Genomic DNA, 16,130 nt, shown 5'->3' on the forward strand with positions numbered 1-16,130 from the left:
CAGCGACTTTGCTGACTCTGACGGACGCCCGCCCGCTGGAGGCTTATCTCCCTGGGGGGGCGCTTGGCGCCGATTGGTGGGTTTCCGGGCGGGATCATCAGGGATTCTTACCATTACTTGAATTACCGTTGATATTTTTCTTACATACGGTATGTGAACAAGGCTTGTTACTTACATGGTAGCCTAAATAGCAGGCAGTTAGACTAGTACTTGTTCCTACTCGGGGATATGAACTGCGAGATTACTATGGAGTCGGGTAAAACAATAATCCCAAAAGTGTTTCAGACCTGTCGGTATAAATAGTCTCGGTCATCATTCTAGACTCGGGCGCGAAGGATCAAGCTTTGTCGAGGATGGAGTAGTGTCTAATAGTATTTGTTCTCGCCCTCGTCCTATTTTAAACCATAGTATGAAGGAAGCAGATAAAAGCATCAGCCTCTTGCTAGTTTCAGATGTTCACTTAAAGTACAAAATATAATACAGTCCCTGATTCAGATGGACCCCTCGCATGGATTTTCCATTATCTTCGCTAAAAGTTTCGCTTGCAGTTTTTCCTTTCTTTTCTCTCCTCTCCCCATCCACTGCCGATCCCTCCCAGCAGAAAAATAATCCGTCGGGCTCCGTGCGACAATCCCATTATCGCCAGGGTCCAGAGGATACTAATCAACTCTCCATGCATTAGACCGGTCGCAAAGACAGCAAAGTTTCTCCGTGAAGAATACTACCATAACCCCCGCCTCCAATGAGGATCATCTCTGTCGCAACCAGTGAAATCCATCCTGGTCCGGCAACTTGCGCTGTCAGAAATACTGACAGTGACAGTGGCAGGCAAGTCCGATCCCATCCCGTCTCTAATCGGGTTACGATCCACAGCCACCGAGTCTATCTCAAACGTCCCACCACTCGGGCCAGTCCTACTGGCCAGCTGGCTTCTCCCGGCTGAACCCTGAATATCCACCCGTCAGCAGGGCTGTGTTGCTGCCGTTTTTCGCTGTCTTTACCTTGTAATTTACATTGTGATTACCAGAGAAAGCTGTGCAAAGCAGTGTTGAAACTGACCATCTCACTAGTTAAAGTAGGAGTATGACTGACATCATGGTCGATGTCTATATTATCCTACAACCAAAGAAATCCAAATCAAAGGTCTCTGTCTAAACGCATAACAAAACAATGAGTGGGTTTTGTTGTCTTTGTCGTTGCCGACAATATTGCCATAGAGGGCAAGGATCTGAATATGCCAAGCAACCAAGCATCGACCAGCTGCAGGGTCAATTCATTGACGAGCATTCATTTACCCCACCGTCTTTTGTTTTTCTTTTCTTTTACCATATGCAATTGCTCATGAATGAGGGATGATGGTCATCGCATTGAGCTGTTCGGATTGCGCCTCAGGCATTTTCAAGATTCAAGAACCACGCTTTCCGCCCGAAGGATTGCATGCAAATGATCTATCACATACGGCGTAGTAGCGAAGAGCTTAACCTAGAAGCTTACTGAGGTGTGTAAGTACTAGATAAGTAGCTGTCTCAGCACATAAGCGGATTAATCAATCAATCAATCAGATTCAATTTCACCCCCACATGATCCCTGCCATTCCGTCTATTCGTCCATTAATGAGTGGACGGAATTATGTCTGCAGAATTGTCCATCATATCTGCCGTAGCCTATAACAAGGAAGGATATGAGATTGTACTAGTACTCGAGCTTCCATCTACACACTAGCAGGGTATATCACCAACCTGAGGTTATAACTCCGGGATACCTGTGTAGAATGAAAATAGCCAGTTAATAAATAGTCTATACGGCAGCCAATTTCGAACCCCTATGGAAACACTTCGCATTATTGACAGTCATCCCCTGGAGCTATGTTCCATCAGACTGGCAACTGCCGTAGTACTGATAATGGGTGATACATACTATTGTCGCGTGGTGACACTGCTTATCGTGCGATGACCTACCCCGGCCATGTGCATGTGATGTTATTCTGTATGACAGCATCCATGCTTCTTGGTCTATGCGTAATTGGCTTTTAAGCTTGAGTAGTTGGTCTATTTGTATTTATATATTAAACAGGAGAGATTAATAATTTGATAGTAGAGCGGATACAGAATCTAATGGATTGAAGTTGGTTGTATGGATTTCAAACCGGAGCACATTGTGATTCTGGCTGGGCAAGATGATAACTTGCATATTGTGAGGGATATATTTTCCGCACTGCTCAAGATGGAGCAACTGGACTACTAATTTCATTAACGGCCTCTTACGATTACCGAGTACTCACTACGCTTCCAATGCAACATAAACGACCTAAAGGAATCTATTTTTTTTATTTTATTCCATTTTATTATTTGGTTGGGAGCGAGTGTCTCATGGCTAGTATCCCTGGTCTTGCTCACAATACAATGCAATGGGAGACTAATTTTATTTTAGCCTCGGTCGGTTCCATTGTCCATGGTCCTAAATAGAAATATTCTGGTCGAGTGTACCACAAAAGCCGATACTAGCCAATTGGTGATCGAATCGATGGATATATTTCCAGAAAGTAATTCGCGATCGTATGCATCAGTCGGGTCAATTGAGCTTAACTGCCATTTGGCTTTCTGGTGAGAAGTGGGTCATAGGTCAGCGAGGTATTGAGGTTGCCTAATATACTAGCGATTTAACGAGCCAACAAGCGATTCGGAACATACTTAAATAGTACTATGTATGCTCGGAGTTAAGAATGGAATTGTTTTACATTACATAGATACAGGAAGTGCTGTTGCCCGAGTTTATGAGGTTTCCTGATTAGGCAATATTACTATCAAAGCACACCTTATGGCACCACTCTAGTTTCGTCACAACACAACAATATACGGAGCTGAATACTAGCGGAGGAAATATGGCTCATTATAATAAAAAAAATGTACAGTTGTTTTGTAAATACATTTTCAGGTAATAAGATACCTACTTAACGTCATCTTATGTATTACTCCGAGTACTGGCGACCAGGATTCACAAACCTGTGGTTTCTATACTAGGTCCTTTTGTCGCTTTTATACTATGCTACCCAGCATGTGGAAAAATTTCAATGTATAGAACTTCATATGGTTATTACATGATTCGCTAGTTCAATGCCACGCCCGATGTTCCCATCCAGACTGATGTTAGCAGCGCCAGTAAGAGATATACAGCATGTGACAGACAAATCGACCAAGTTCTGTTGCTGCCATTCAATTTATTCCATCAACTGCAATACATGTGAAGCGGAATCATCGCAGGGTCCCATCTGGATATTGCGAGTTGCGAGGTGCCGCCCGTCAGCGGAGGTCCAAGTGCACGGTCGCTGATTACTTAGGCAGGACGAACTAAATAAATACTGAAGCCACCATTGTGCACTATCAATGCTTTAGATACGGTGGTACCATCCAGTGGCCTGTGCCCTGAACAGACCCAGACTCTTGGGACTTGCGGCTGAAAGGAAAATATATTGCGTCGGTGGACAGCAAGACCTGCTTCAACCCAGCCTGTCATAATCGAGGCAATGCATGGCTGACATCCTGACAGCCGGGGTTGCCGTGAGAGAGCACGAACACGAGATACAAAGTACTACTAAGTGCTATAAGATTTTCAGCCTGTTGATAGAGCCTGTGGCTGAAACAATGGGGCTAGGCCAGGAAGCACGTAAGGGGCCAAGAAGGATCATGCTGAATGATTCAGCTGGGGCTGAATCATTCTTCATCGGTGACTGATTTGATTCCTCCTTCATCCTCTTCCATCCCATCTACCTGTCCTCGTTTTCCTCACTAACCCTCAGAGACATTCACTCAACAAACAAATAAGACGAACACCTGATCGGGTGGAGGTTCGTAAGTGATCGGCTGATCCGCGCACTGCCCTGTCATGCCGGCTTGAATCGATCCCTTTGGCTGGATGGCTGTGGTTAACTTGTTTCTTCCTTGAGCCTCGTTCCCGCGCCCTCCCTTTTCTTGTTTTCGCTCTTTCAACGCTGCCCTTCTCTCTCTCTCCCTTTCTTCCCTTCCTTCCCTCTTGTCTTTCTCCCCACGTCCCCAATCCTCTCCTCGCCTTTGTTCTAAACCTTTCTTTTCTTTTGTTCATTAAGTCCCGTTCCCAACGCCTCCTGAATTCCTCACCCGTCCAAGCGATAATTTATCCGCTGGAACATGCAAATCCAGCTCTCCGGGTACCCCACCTTAGCCTCTACCCCGCCATGAGCTCTTCTCTCGAGGCTAAAATTGTTGTCCTCGGCGCCCAAGGTCAGTTTCTCTCTCCTCTCCTCTCTCAGACTCCACCCGACTAACTCCGTCCAGGCGTCGGCAAAACCTCGCTTGTCGATCGCTATGTCAAGAACGACTTCAACCCCTCCGCTACAGCCTCGACTGTGGGCGCCTCCTTTGTGACCAAACGCGTTCTCGACAGCGCCTCCGATACTATCGTTCGACTTCAGATCTGGGACACAGCCGGCCAGGAACGGTTTCGCAGCATCTCTCGCCTCTACTACCGCGGCGCCAATGCCTGCCTTCTCTGTTACGACATCACCGACGAGCAAAGCTTCCAAGAAATGACCGGTTGGCTCGCAGAATTGAAGAAGAACCTTGTTGAAGACGACCCCATTGTGATTCACGTTGTCGGAACAAAGACCGATATTGTTACCCTTGATCCCTCTCGGCGAAAAGTCCCCTTCGAACGCACAATCGCCTACGTCGCCGAGCAGCTTTACCCAACACAAGCATCCACGCCGCCCGCGACGGCCGGCTTGGGCGGGCACTCATCCAGCACACTTGCAGGCGTTGATAGCAAGCGCAGTAGTGCGTTCTGGGGCCAGGATATCGGGTGGGATTGTTGCCATGAGATTAGCGCCAAGGATGGTGAGGGTATCGAGGAGGTATTTCGTGTCATAACGCGGAAGCTGGTCGAGCAGCGCAATAAACGGGAAGCGGGAACAAGTTCATCACAGCGATCTTCGACAGTGTTTGATGGAACGACGTCATCTCTGACCCCTGGAAATATCGATGGGAATGGGAGCTTCCGCCTGGGGTACGGGGACAAACGCCGCAGCTGGTTGGGATTTCCGCCCAGTAGTGTTGGGGATGAATTGGAAGATATTGTGGAGGGTCCTAAGCGCAAAGGAGGACAGTGTTGCTGAGCTACCATCTCCTGCTGGTTCTGATGATGTGATGACGATGAATGTTTCGGTCTCTTACTTGTTCTGCATTTGACTTCCACGATGATGACTGACTGACTGCATTATGAAGCTTGGCGGCGTTGTTTGCTTGCATTTTGCGTTTTTTTGCTACGATTTTTTTTTTTCATGCTTGGCATTTATGCTGGGCATTTGCATGGGTTGTGTGCATGTGAATTGGATGAATGCAGCGTGTTGAGCATCGCTTGGTTGTTCTTTGGTTGATTCTGGATGATAAAAGGTGCAGGCACCCTCCGTTTGAATATGAAATTTGGCTGGCGAGATATAGTAGATGGCATGGCGGTTGATACTTAACATGGATGAATTTATGCAATATGTGACTTATCTACATTTTGGTGACTGGTGTACAATGAAGAGCTCCTATCCTAACAAGAGATAAGTCCCAACGGGATGAACATGATGCTGTATGCATGCAGCCAGCAAAGTACCCAATTGTCCACATGGAATTCTCTACTAACGGTTCAGGTTGCCTTACTATCTAACCATAATGCTATATGCGCGACCGTTGTACAATCTTGTCCTGCCTAAAGGTCCCCTTTGAAGATTAATATATCAAGGTCCAGATAGGCGCGATTTAGACTGAAATCCCGAATGTCATCAAGATCATCGTATTATTAAAATGCTGTAAGTACTACTAGTAGGAACCGCCGTTGCCTCTATCCCGCGCTAGGCTCGATTCCCTAGGTTGTGCATATCTTGGACTCAAGCATAATGTCTGACCAACATATCACCCTCATCGAACAATTCGCTCACAGACAAACCAAGAAATAAAGTCGTACGGTTCGTTAAAACTTCCGAACTGCCGACACAATGGCCAGCGTAGATAAAGGTTGCCAAACAGCCGAGGTGGTCCCTGACCGAAAGCAGTCGGCCGAGAAAAAGCGCGCAGTCACCCGAAGCAAAGGGATGGAACGGTTCTGGTTCCCCCCGCCTTCTTGAGCTTAACGCGATCGACCAACGACCGCCTGCCGATTTTCTGTGCCCGCCGCTCCATAGGCTTTCGCTCCCCATTAACCCGAGGTCTGGTTTGGTTGCATTTCCAACAATTAATTCATCTTTCCTCCTACTCTCTCTCTTTCTTCCTCTCTCGGGCGATACGTCTTTTCCTTCATATACATCTCCGATCTCCTCTCCTTCTTCCCTGCAGTTCTTGTTTTCACCCTTTCTCTTCTCCTCACCTCAATCTTCTGCCTCTCCGATCACCTCCATCCCACCCTACCACGCCACTATGAGTAAAGGCAAGCTCACAGGCGCTGCTGTCGCCGAACATAACTCCAAGGACTCATGCTGGGTCATTGTCCATGGGAAAGCCTACGATGTGACTGAATTTCTGCCAGGTATGTATATAGTCCTCACTACTACTATATTTCCTGTTACTGACATTATCCAGAGCACCCGGGTGGCCAAAAGATTATCCTCAAGTATGCCGGCAAGGATGCGACCGAGGAGTTTGACCCCATCCACCCGCCCGACACCCTCGACAAATACCTCGATTCTTCCAAGCATCTCGGTGAAGTTGACATGACCACTGTCGAACAAGAGGAGAAGACTGCCGATCCCGAGGAGGAGGCGCGCCAGGAGCGCATCAAGTGCATGCCTTCCTTGGCGGCTTGCTACAACCTGATGGACTTTGAGACCGTTGCCCGCAGCGTTATGAAGAAGACCGCATGGGCCTACTATTCCAGCGGTGCAGACGATGAAATTGTAGGTCATGTCTCATTCGTCCCCCACCAGTATATACTAACCACATGCCTATCTAGACTATGCGGGAAAACCACTCTGCCTTCCACAAGATTTGGTTCCGCCCTCGAGTTCTCGTTGACGTCGAGCATGTCGATTTCTCCACCACCATGCTCGGTACCAAGGTATCAGTGCCTTTCTACGTGACCGCGACCGCCCTCGGAAAGCTGGGCAACCCAGAGGGTGAAGTCGTCCTCACCCGTGCCGCACACTCCCACGATGTCATCCAGATGATTCCCACATTGGCCTCCTGCTCCTTCGATGAGATTGTCGATGCCCGCCAGGGCGACCAGGTCCAATGGCTCCAGCTCTACGTGAACAAGGACCGCAACATCACCAAGCGCATTGTCCAGCACGCCGAAGCCCGCGGCTGCAAGGGTCTCTTCATCACCGTCGATGCTCCTCAACTCGGCCGTCGTGAGAAGGACATGCGCTCCAAGTTCTCCGACGTCGGCTCCAACGTGCAGGCCAGCGGCGGTAGCTCCGTCGACCGCTCCCAGGGCGCCGCCCGCGCCATCTCCTCCTTCATCGACCCCGCTCTGTCCTGGAAGGATATCCCCTGGTTCCAATCCATCACCAAGATGCCCATCCTCCTCAAGGGTGTCCAGTGCGTCGAGGACGTCCTCCGCGCCGTCGAAATGGGCGTGCAGGGTGTCGTCCTCTCCAACCACGGCGGTCGCCAGCTCGAGTTTGCCCGCTCCGCCATCGAAGTTCTTGCCGAAGTCATGCCCATCCTCCGCGAGCGCGGCTGGGAGAACAAGATCGAGATCTACATCGACGGCGGAATCCGTCGTGCCACCGACATGCTGAAAGCCCTCTGCCTCGGCGCCAAGGGCGTGGGTATCGGCCGTCCCTTCCTGTACGCCATGTCGGCGTACGGCCAGCCCGGTGTGGAACGCGCCATGCAGCTCCTCAAGGATGAGATGGAGATGAACATGCGTCTGATCGGCGCCACCAAGATCGACGAATTGAACCCGAGTCTGATTGACGTGCGTGGTCTGGTGGGTGGTCATCATGCCACTGTGCCGTCGGATACTCTCACCTCGGGTGCTTATGATCCTCTCCAGGCGCCTCGGTTCAGCGAGAAGGCGAAGCTGTGATTTATTGAATAGAGCATTTTGTGTTTTCGAGTTTCTTGTTTTTTCTTGCAGCTTTGATACACATACATCACTGCATTTTGTGTATATACTATATACCCCCCGTTTTAGCCTATAAACAAGACTGTACATTTTTGGATTTGTTGACATACTACTTATGGTATTTATGTAGTAGGATAACATTCGTATTCATGAAACCAGCATCTTGGAATGATTCTCTTTCTTAAGTTGGCCGAGTCTGATCCCGGCAATTTATTTACATTACCACCCCATACAACGTTCTCATCCAGTTACCATCCCCTGTAGACTCTCCCCTATATACAAAGAAAACGATATGGAAATTGATACCATATCCCATTACCCACCAAACCACTCACCCAGTAATCAGTCAACCAACCAACCTACAAAACCACAACCTGCGGCTTATTCCTCAACACCCCAGAATCCCTATACATACAAGCAGCATTAACCACCCACCCGGCATCCCTATTCTCCCCACCCCAGACCCTGGCCCAAACGACCCCCAAAACACCATACATCACCACTCTTGCCGAATCCACCAAGCCCGAGAGATCGAACAGATCCCGGAGGAACCCGAACAGGGAGCTGAATCTCGACAGACGGGCGCGGGATTTCCTCGACGCGCAGAGTCGCTCCCACGCGCGCTGGGCCTCATCGTAGAAGACGCGCTCGAGGCCATACGCGGCGTGCACGTGGCCGAAGACGTGCAGGGCGGGGCGGACGCGCCAGAGCTCGGAGAGGAGGAACGGGCAGCCGGCGGAGTAGACCGGGGAGAGGTCGAGGCGTGATTGTGGGGGCGTATGGGTGACGAGGATGTCGGTGGAGATGGGGATGGTGTTGGACCAGGCGTCGTGGTGTGGGGGGTAGGTGAAGGCGTGTTCGGGGCCGAAGGGCACGATGGCGGGGATTTGGGGCGCGCCGTAGATGGTTAGGGTGCGGGGGCGGAGGGGGGTGGTGCTTGTTATGCTCGAGGTGGTGGTAGGTGGGAAGGTGAGGGTGATGGAGGAGTGTTGGAGGTAGTGGATGTCGTCGTTGTCGCCCCAGTCGATGCGGGGATGAGGGTCGTCGGTTAGGTAGTCGTCTAGGGAGCGGAGGGAGGCGGTTGAGGAGGAGATGGTGGCGTATGTGGAGGATGAGGTGTTTTGAGGTGAGGCATCGCTGCGGTCTTCGGGGAGACGCGATCGCGGGTCGAAGTAGCTGTCGTGGTTGCCGCAGATGACGACTTTATGCGGGTGAGGCAGACTGCGCAGCCAGTTCACGGCGGCTTGGATCTCGCGGGCGCTGCCATCGTTGCAGAGGTCGCCGGCGTGGATAAGGAGGTCGCCGTCGGGAATGTCGGGGTATTCGAGGGTGTGGGTGTCGGAGATGCAGACGACGCGGATGGGACGGGCGTTTGGGGGTGGGAGGTGAGGAGGACCGCGGAGGCGGTTGAGGAGTTGATGGAGAGGATAGATGAGAGTTGCTAGAGGGGATGAGAGGAAGTAGTCGGGGAAAGGACGGCGATGGAAGGGGGTGGACATGGTGGAGTTGTTTTGGTATTAGGAGGGAGGAGGGAGGAAGTATAGGTGAAGGAGAGGAGGAGAGAAGAATAGTATGCTGTTAGTCCATAGTAGTAGTAGTGGTGGTGGTTGTTGGCATTCAGGTTCAGGTGATTTGAAGCAGCTTAACGTGGATTCATGCGCTGCTGGGCGGAGGTGGGGAGATGCCGGCACCAATCAGAGCATTTGCACTGGGACAGCCAATTTGCGTGGGATCGATTGGGTGGTGGTGGGTTTTTCCAGGTACAAGTTTACGAAGTAATGGGATGGTTCCTGCAATAGTATCTTTTAATAATAATATCTTGTCTTGTCCAATTTCCTACGAGAGATATGGAGTATGATATGGTTCCAACGGTGACGCGTTATCAGTGTCTCAGACGGTAGTATACAAGTCTTAGTGTCGGTTTGTAGTACCACAGGGAGGATATGTTCATTGTGGATGTTTCCTGAATCAGTTTCAGTCCATCGAGTCTGAGGGTTTGAAGTCAGGCGCAAGGGGACATCACGTGCAGGACGGAGGGGAACAGAAAAGACAGAGCCAGCAAAATGAATCATCGACTCCGCAAAAGAAAGCTGGACAAGACGGACACTAAGCAAGTAGTCTTGCATCTTCCTGTCTTTCCTCCTCCGGGACTCGGCTGGAGCAAGGCGATCGGACGCTTATCCACTGGGCCGTGAAAGTGACATCAAGTCTAGATCCTGTGTCCCACTCCCAGTCAGTCAGAGAGGATTGATTGATTGATTGTACTTTGCCTCTCGCTCGTGTCTCATGCGGTCGCTATCCCTTCCAGCATCGGTAAATTCCCCCCAGACTGCTGCTCCACGTTTTTCCCTCGATCGCATCCATGCCACGCGCATACTACTGTTTATTTAACAGTGTCATAAGGTGCCTGAATCCATGTAGGACGAAATGCGGGTTGTAGTAGTGTCTTGTCTCTGTTTCCGTACCCGTTTATTACACCGTAGCCCGGGCTGGGGATGTAGACAGACAATGAAACCTCTCCTCCTTGCCCTCCATCCATCTATCCCTCGGATGACACTGTTTTGTCCCTTTCAACGGTTCAAGTCCATTGTCCAGCCCAAAGAGCATCTCTTCCAAAAGCATGAGGTCCCTCAACGTTGACCGATGTATATGCTTGAGCCTGAAGACTTTACTCAGGCCCAACCGGGTGAATCGATCCATAGCCCATTCATGATTTGCCACATGCGTGGGTGGTCAACAACTACTACTAACTCTTCTTCTTCTCTTCTTCTTCATCTACGCTTGCGGACATTCCTTGTCGATCTCCATCATCGATCTTTCACGTCCCTTCTATCCATTCCTGTGGTCCTTTCCTCTTCCCCCTTTTGGACTTCCAACTGGTTGAAATTCAAGGGTAGTGAGATTTACCGGATCTACGAGTAGTGATCAGCCCCTCGTTGCATTGCTCTCCTGCTCCATCCATCGTGTTCAATCGCCCCGTCTATATCGTTTGCGTCATCCGCCCAGCCCCAGTCATCTGCACTGGTTTCATAGTAGTATTAGGCTTTCATTTCCATGTTCTGGAGTCCATGTTGGCCATTCTTTGAAATTACTCGATTGTGAACACCACCATCATCCTCCCGGTGCACAATCTCCTATACTCTTATCCCGGATTCTCCTCCTCAGGTGAGTGTCTGCTGCTTCTGGCATTGGCGTTTTGTGGGCGCTGCTGAACCCAAACCAACCCCTCAGATTCGCACAACCAAAAGCCGGCCAAACCAAACCAGTCCAGCGCCAACCCGCCTTCTCCTCCGCTGTCGCCGCCGCCGGCCACCACCACCAACTGCATTTACTACTCCAGCTGAATCCTGTCGCTACGAGTCGCCCGCCATCCACTCCTTCTGCTTTGCATCTCCCCTTTTTGACCCCCAACTTACTTTCCGATCCGATCGGTCGCAATTCTGTGGCATCATGGATGGGGTTGATATCACCAAGGCCGTTCTCAATAAAGGGAAGCAAATGGCGAGTAGTGTCGCTGCCTCCGCTACCAATGGCAATGGCGGTAAGAAGAGAAGAAAAGGGACCGACTTAAAGCCGATCGTCACCAACGAAGCCGCCACGCTTGGAGTCGACCCAGCGACCACCACCACCACCACCACCACATCCACTACCACTGAGGGGTATGGCTTTTACCCTTTCTTTCTTTTTCTAGATTCCTTTTCCCTGCTTGCCCGTGTTTTCTTTGCTCCCTTCCTCCCGCCTTTCTCTTTCTTTTGGTTTTCCCCGCCACATCCTGATTCTTTCTAACCGCCATGAGTGGCAGGGTTCCCGCATACGGCGTCCCACCATCGCGCTCGTCCTCTTCATCCTCTGGCGAAGAACTCGAGACCACCGCGGAGGAAGAGGACTCGGAAGACTACTGCAAGGGTGGTTACCACCCGGTCTCCGTCGGTGAAACCTACAACAATGGTCGATATGTGGTCGTGCGCAAGCTAGGGTGGGGTCACTTTTCGACCGTCTGGTTGTCCCGCGATACCACAACTGGGAAGCATGTCGCCCTCAAGGTCGTCCGTTCCGCTGCCCACTACACCGAAACCGCCATCGATGAAATCAAGCTGCTGAACCGCATCGTCCAAGCCAAACCCTCCCACCCCGGTCGCAAACATGTCGTCAGTCTGCTGGACTCGTTTGAGCACAAGGGCCCCAACGGGGTTCATGTGTGTATGGTGTTTGAAGTGCTGGGAGAAAATTTGCTCGGGTTGATCAAGCGATGGAACCACCGCGGTATCCCCATGGCTTTGGTGAAACAGATCACAAAACAAGTGCTGCTTGGATTGGACTACCTTCATCGGGAGTGTGGTATCATCCACACGGATTTGAAGCCGGAGAACGTGCTGATCGAAATCGGCGACGTGGAGCAGATCGTGAAGACATACGTCAAGGAAGAGGCGAAGAAGGAGCAGAAGGAAGACAATCGCAATGGTCGGCGACGGCGCCGGACCCTGATCACTGGGAGTCAACCGCTGCCGAGTCCGCTCAATACCAGCTTCGACTTCAAGCACAGTTCGCAAAACTCTCACAGCAGTCTTAGTCAGATGGTCAGCGAGTCGTCTGGTATGTACCGTCGTCTAGCCATTGCTACGAAATTGCTGACTGGTCTAGTGACTCCCAATGCAGAAAGTACATCGATGAAGGAGATGCTCGGAATCAAGGACGATGATGAGAAGCAGAAGCAACGGGAAAAGACTGCGTATGTTATCTTCTTTTTGCCTGAGGGATATGGCTAATGATTACAGTGATTTGCTGGAACGGGAGGTATCGGGCATTTCGCTCGACAAGTCTCAGTCGAGCGAGGAGCAAGAGCCGGAATGTGATATAATCTCCGTGAAAATTGCCGATTTGGGCAATGCCTGCTGGGTCGGCCATCATTTCACCAACGACATCCAAACGCGACAGTACCGTTCGCCTGAAGTTATCCTGGGCTCGAAATGGGGCGCGAGCACAGATATTTGGAGTATGGCTTGCATGGTATGTCCGATAGCCCCGTCAGTCGTGTAGAATCTAATCAATTGCTGCAGGTGTTTGAACTCATCACTGGCGACTATCTTTTTGATCCGCAATCAGGTACCAAGTATGGTAAAGACGACGATCACATCGCGCAGATCATTGAGCTTCTGGGACCCTTCCCGAAGTCTCTCTGTCTTTCGGGCAAGTGGTCGCAGGAGATTTTCAACCGCAAGGGCGAACTGCGCAACATCCACCGGTTACGCCACTGGGCCCTGCCGGATGTGCTGCGGGAGAAGTATCATTTCTCGGTCGAGGAAAGCATGCGCATCAGCGAATTTCTGCTGCCAATGCTCGAAGTGTCCCCGGAGCGGCGCGCCAATGCAGGCGGCATGGCATCCCACGAATGGATGCGGGATACACCCGGTATGGACGGGATTGATCTGGGCATAACGCCCGGCAGCCGCGGCGAGGGCATTGACGGATGGGCGATGGAAGTGAAACGGAGATAAACAAAAGTACATTTAGGCATGAGGACTCCTGACCACAAGCGTCAGCCGAGTCGGGTGACGAGTTTCCTTGTTTCTGTTACCGTGCGGCGGACCTCTTTATACTCTACTACCATTTCTTTTTGGCTGCGTTGGCCGTTCACTGGATGTTTATGATTGCCTTGAACATGATGCTTGCATGCGCACTGCCCTCCCCCGACCTCTTTTTTCTCTTTCTCTGTCCGATTTCTCTCTCAACTTTCCACTTATAGAGTCGCGAGCTTACCATCCTATCCTACTTATTTCCTTGTCCGTGTCTGGTACCATGTTTGATACATGCTCCCACTGCTGATGGGGGGAAGCATGGGCCGAAAGTGGGATCTATCCGAGGGGAACTGTAGATACTGTGTGCATGAATGGAAGTCACTGTTCTTATACCATTGGAATAGTCAACCGTAGCCTAACTACCACCCTCATCACCATGACGATCCTGAAGACCCTCATCATAATCACTACTATCCTCACTAGGCAAAATATCCGGAAACCACCCATACCGTCCAAAATCCACATACCACTCCCCCATACTATCCTCCTCCACCTCCACCCCTTCCCCGCGTAACGCTTCCGCCTGTCTCTCCGCACTCCCTGGCTCTCTACAGTACGGTACACATATCAGCATCGCCAACACCCACCACCCCCTTCCCAAAACAGTAAGAACAGGTGGGAAGACAAACCGATGCGAAATCATCCCCTTGGAATTAATAACCCTCTGCCAGGGCACATTCCCCGAATGGAAATAGTTGTCTGTTTCTGCGGCGGGGAGATGTTTCAGGCTGATTCCTACTTGGCGGGGGCGTTTTGCTAATCCTATTGTCATTATCATATCGTTGATGTGTAGGGTTACTAAATGGTGGATGTGGGATGGGGGATGTGGTTATGAAAGGATGGGTTGGGGTTACATACGATATCCTAATAACGTCGCGATATGGCCGTAGGTTGTTACCCTTCCGCGAGGGATCTCTTGTACGGCGGAGTAGACGGCGTTGATGAAGTGGTCGGCTTCGTCGGTGCGGGGCATTTTGCTATTTCATTCATTTGGTTTATATTATGGGGTATATAGGTATGGTGTTAGGGAGAGAGAGATGGTATGTTCTTTGTAGATGTATTACATTCCTGCCTAAGGCATAAACTACATCACTGGGGTAGGTAGTTGCAGTTAGCTTACCCGGAAAATCCCTCGTCCGATTATCAGATACCGACCTTTCACTTACTACACTACTACACTACTCCATCACTTACTTACCTACCACCCACCCAAATATACATACACTACAAAATGTCCTCCCTAGCAGACTACCTCGCGAAAAACTACCTAAACGCGGACCCCGCGCCCGACCGTCCTAAGAAGAAACGCAAGAAGAACAGCTCCAAAACCACCGATTCCACACCCACCGGTCTCATCATCGCCGACGACGACCCGCCTGATCTCCGCTCCGCAGGCAATAATCTCCTTAATGATGACGAGGACGCGCCGTCAATAGTCAGGGGTGCTCGGACGGGCGAGTTCCGACGGAAGAAGACCTCCGGGTGGAAGACTCTTACACCGGGTGGTACTGAGCAAGACGCGGCGGATAAGATATTAGCGGATGCGATAGCGGAGAGGGAGGAACGGCGACGCGAACAAGGGGGTGGTGATGAGGGGGATGATGATGCGCCGGTTGTGGAGGGGATGGAGGAAGATGACGATGATGGAGGGGTGAAGATGGAGTCCGGGGCGCGGGCGGGATTACAGACGGCGGCGCAGACGGCGGCGATGGTCGCTGCGCAGGAGAGGAAGAAGAAGGCGGATGCGGCGAAGTATAAGGAGTCAGCGTTGGGGGAGAAAGCGCAGGAGACGATTTATCGTGATGCGAGTGGACGGATTATCAACGTTGCGTTGAAGAGGGCGGAGGCGAGACGGGCGGAGGAGGAGAAGAAGGCTAAGGAGGAAGAAGCGAAGGAGGCGCTGATGGGTGATGTGCAGAGGAGGGAGAGGGAGGAGAGGAAGCAGCAGTTGAGAGATGTGAGGGCTATGCCGTTGGCGAGGACGGCGGAGGATGAGGAGCTGAATGATGAGTTGAAGGGGAAGTTGAGGTGGAATGATCCGGCTGCGCAGTTCTTGACTAGTGTTAAGGAGGGAGGGACGAGTCGGACGGGCAAGCCGTTGTATAAGGGAGGGTTTGCGCCGAATCGGTATGGTATTCGTCCTGGACATCGGTGGGATGGGGTGGATCGCGGGAATGGGTTTGAGAAGGAGTGGTTTTTGGCTAGGAATCGGAAGGGGAGGTTGGAGGCGCTGGATTATCAGTGGCAGATGGATGAGTAGTGTATTGTATTATGGTATGGTGTTGCTTTGTACTTTGGGATTGGCATCTGGTGCTGGACGCTAGATGGATAGTAATATGGATTGCATGCATGGTGGTGTTTTGCCGGAAAAATACATTGTTTGGTTTACTATGATTGATATCTGGTTCCTAATGTAGAGGGTCGATTTCGAAGTTATTCCTGAAGTAAATGCGTTTGGTATGTACTATCTTT

At 50.9% G+C, this 16,130-nt stretch overlaps 6 protein-coding genes across 6 annotated transcripts; 4 read left to right on the forward strand and 2 right to left on the reverse strand.

The window, feature by feature from the left end:
- The first annotated feature begins 3,971 nt into the window (after positions 1-3,971).
- BO88DRAFT_168929 (Rab family GTPase) lies at positions 3,972-5,234 on the forward strand. Its single transcript, XM_025701647.1, has 2 exons — positions 3,972-4,256; positions 4,311-5,234. The coding sequence occupies exons 1-2, from the start codon at positions 4,211-4,213 to the stop codon at positions 5,144-5,146; spliced, it is 882 nt and encodes a 293-aa protein (XP_025566553.1). The 5' UTR covers positions 3,972-4,210; the 3' UTR covers positions 5,147-5,234.
- A 984-nt stretch (positions 5,235-6,218) lies between these two features.
- Positions 6,219-8,095, forward strand: BO88DRAFT_381597 (L-lactate dehydrogenase (cytochrome)). The gene is made up of 3 exons (XM_025704591.1): positions 6,219-6,540; positions 6,594-6,907; positions 6,964-8,095. The coding sequence occupies exons 1-3, from the start codon at positions 6,432-6,434 to the stop codon at positions 8,041-8,043; spliced, it is 1,503 nt and encodes a 500-aa protein (XP_025566554.1). The 5' UTR covers positions 6,219-6,431; the 3' UTR covers positions 8,044-8,095.
- Positions 8,096-8,215: 120 nt separating this feature from the next.
- On the reverse strand, positions 8,216-9,686 carry BO88DRAFT_401856 (metallophosphatase domain-containing protein). The gene has a single exon (XM_025705947.1). It carries the CDS (start codon positions 9,579-9,581, stop codon positions 8,442-8,444), a length of 1,140 nt encoding a protein of 379 aa, XP_025566555.1. The 5' UTR covers positions 9,582-9,686; the 3' UTR covers positions 8,216-8,441.
- A 1,846-nt stretch (positions 9,687-11,532) lies between these two features.
- On the forward strand, positions 11,533-13,577 carry BO88DRAFT_331779 (serine/threonine-protein kinase; the record flags this gene model as incomplete). Its single annotated transcript, XM_025702693.1, has 5 exons — positions 11,533-11,741; positions 11,885-12,675; positions 12,724-12,811; positions 12,858-13,089; positions 13,140-13,577. 5 exons carry the CDS (start codon positions 11,533-11,535, stop codon positions 13,575-13,577), a joined length of 1,758 nt encoding a protein of 585 aa, XP_025566556.1.
- Positions 13,578-14,013: 436 nt separating this feature from the next.
- Positions 14,014-14,698, reverse strand: BO88DRAFT_441323 (MGMT family protein; the record flags this gene model as incomplete). The annotated part of the gene is made up of 3 exons (XM_025709868.1): positions 14,517-14,698; positions 14,288-14,414; positions 14,014-14,206 (listed from the first exon to the last, which is right to left on the reverse strand). The coding sequence occupies exons 1-3, from the start codon at positions 14,629-14,631 to the stop codon at positions 14,014-14,016; spliced, it is 435 nt and encodes a 144-aa protein (XP_025566557.1). The 5' UTR covers positions 14,632-14,698.
- Positions 14,699-14,808: 110 nt separating this feature from the next.
- Positions 14,809-16,078, forward strand: cwc26 (putative cell cycle control protein (Cwf26)). Its single transcript, XM_025705948.1, has one exon. It carries the CDS (start codon positions 14,890-14,892, stop codon positions 15,916-15,918), a length of 1,029 nt encoding a protein of 342 aa, XP_025566558.1. The 5' UTR covers positions 14,809-14,889; the 3' UTR covers positions 15,919-16,078.
- The last annotated feature ends 52 nt before the right edge of the window (positions 16,079-16,130 follow it).

Source organism: Aspergillus vadensis (assembly GCF_003184925.1).
Source record: "Aspergillus vadensis CBS 113365 unplaced genomic scaffold BO88scaffold_3, whole genome shotgun sequence".
In the NCBI taxonomy this organism is placed as follows: Eukaryota; Fungi; Ascomycota; class Eurotiomycetes; order Eurotiales; family Aspergillaceae; genus Aspergillus; species Aspergillus vadensis.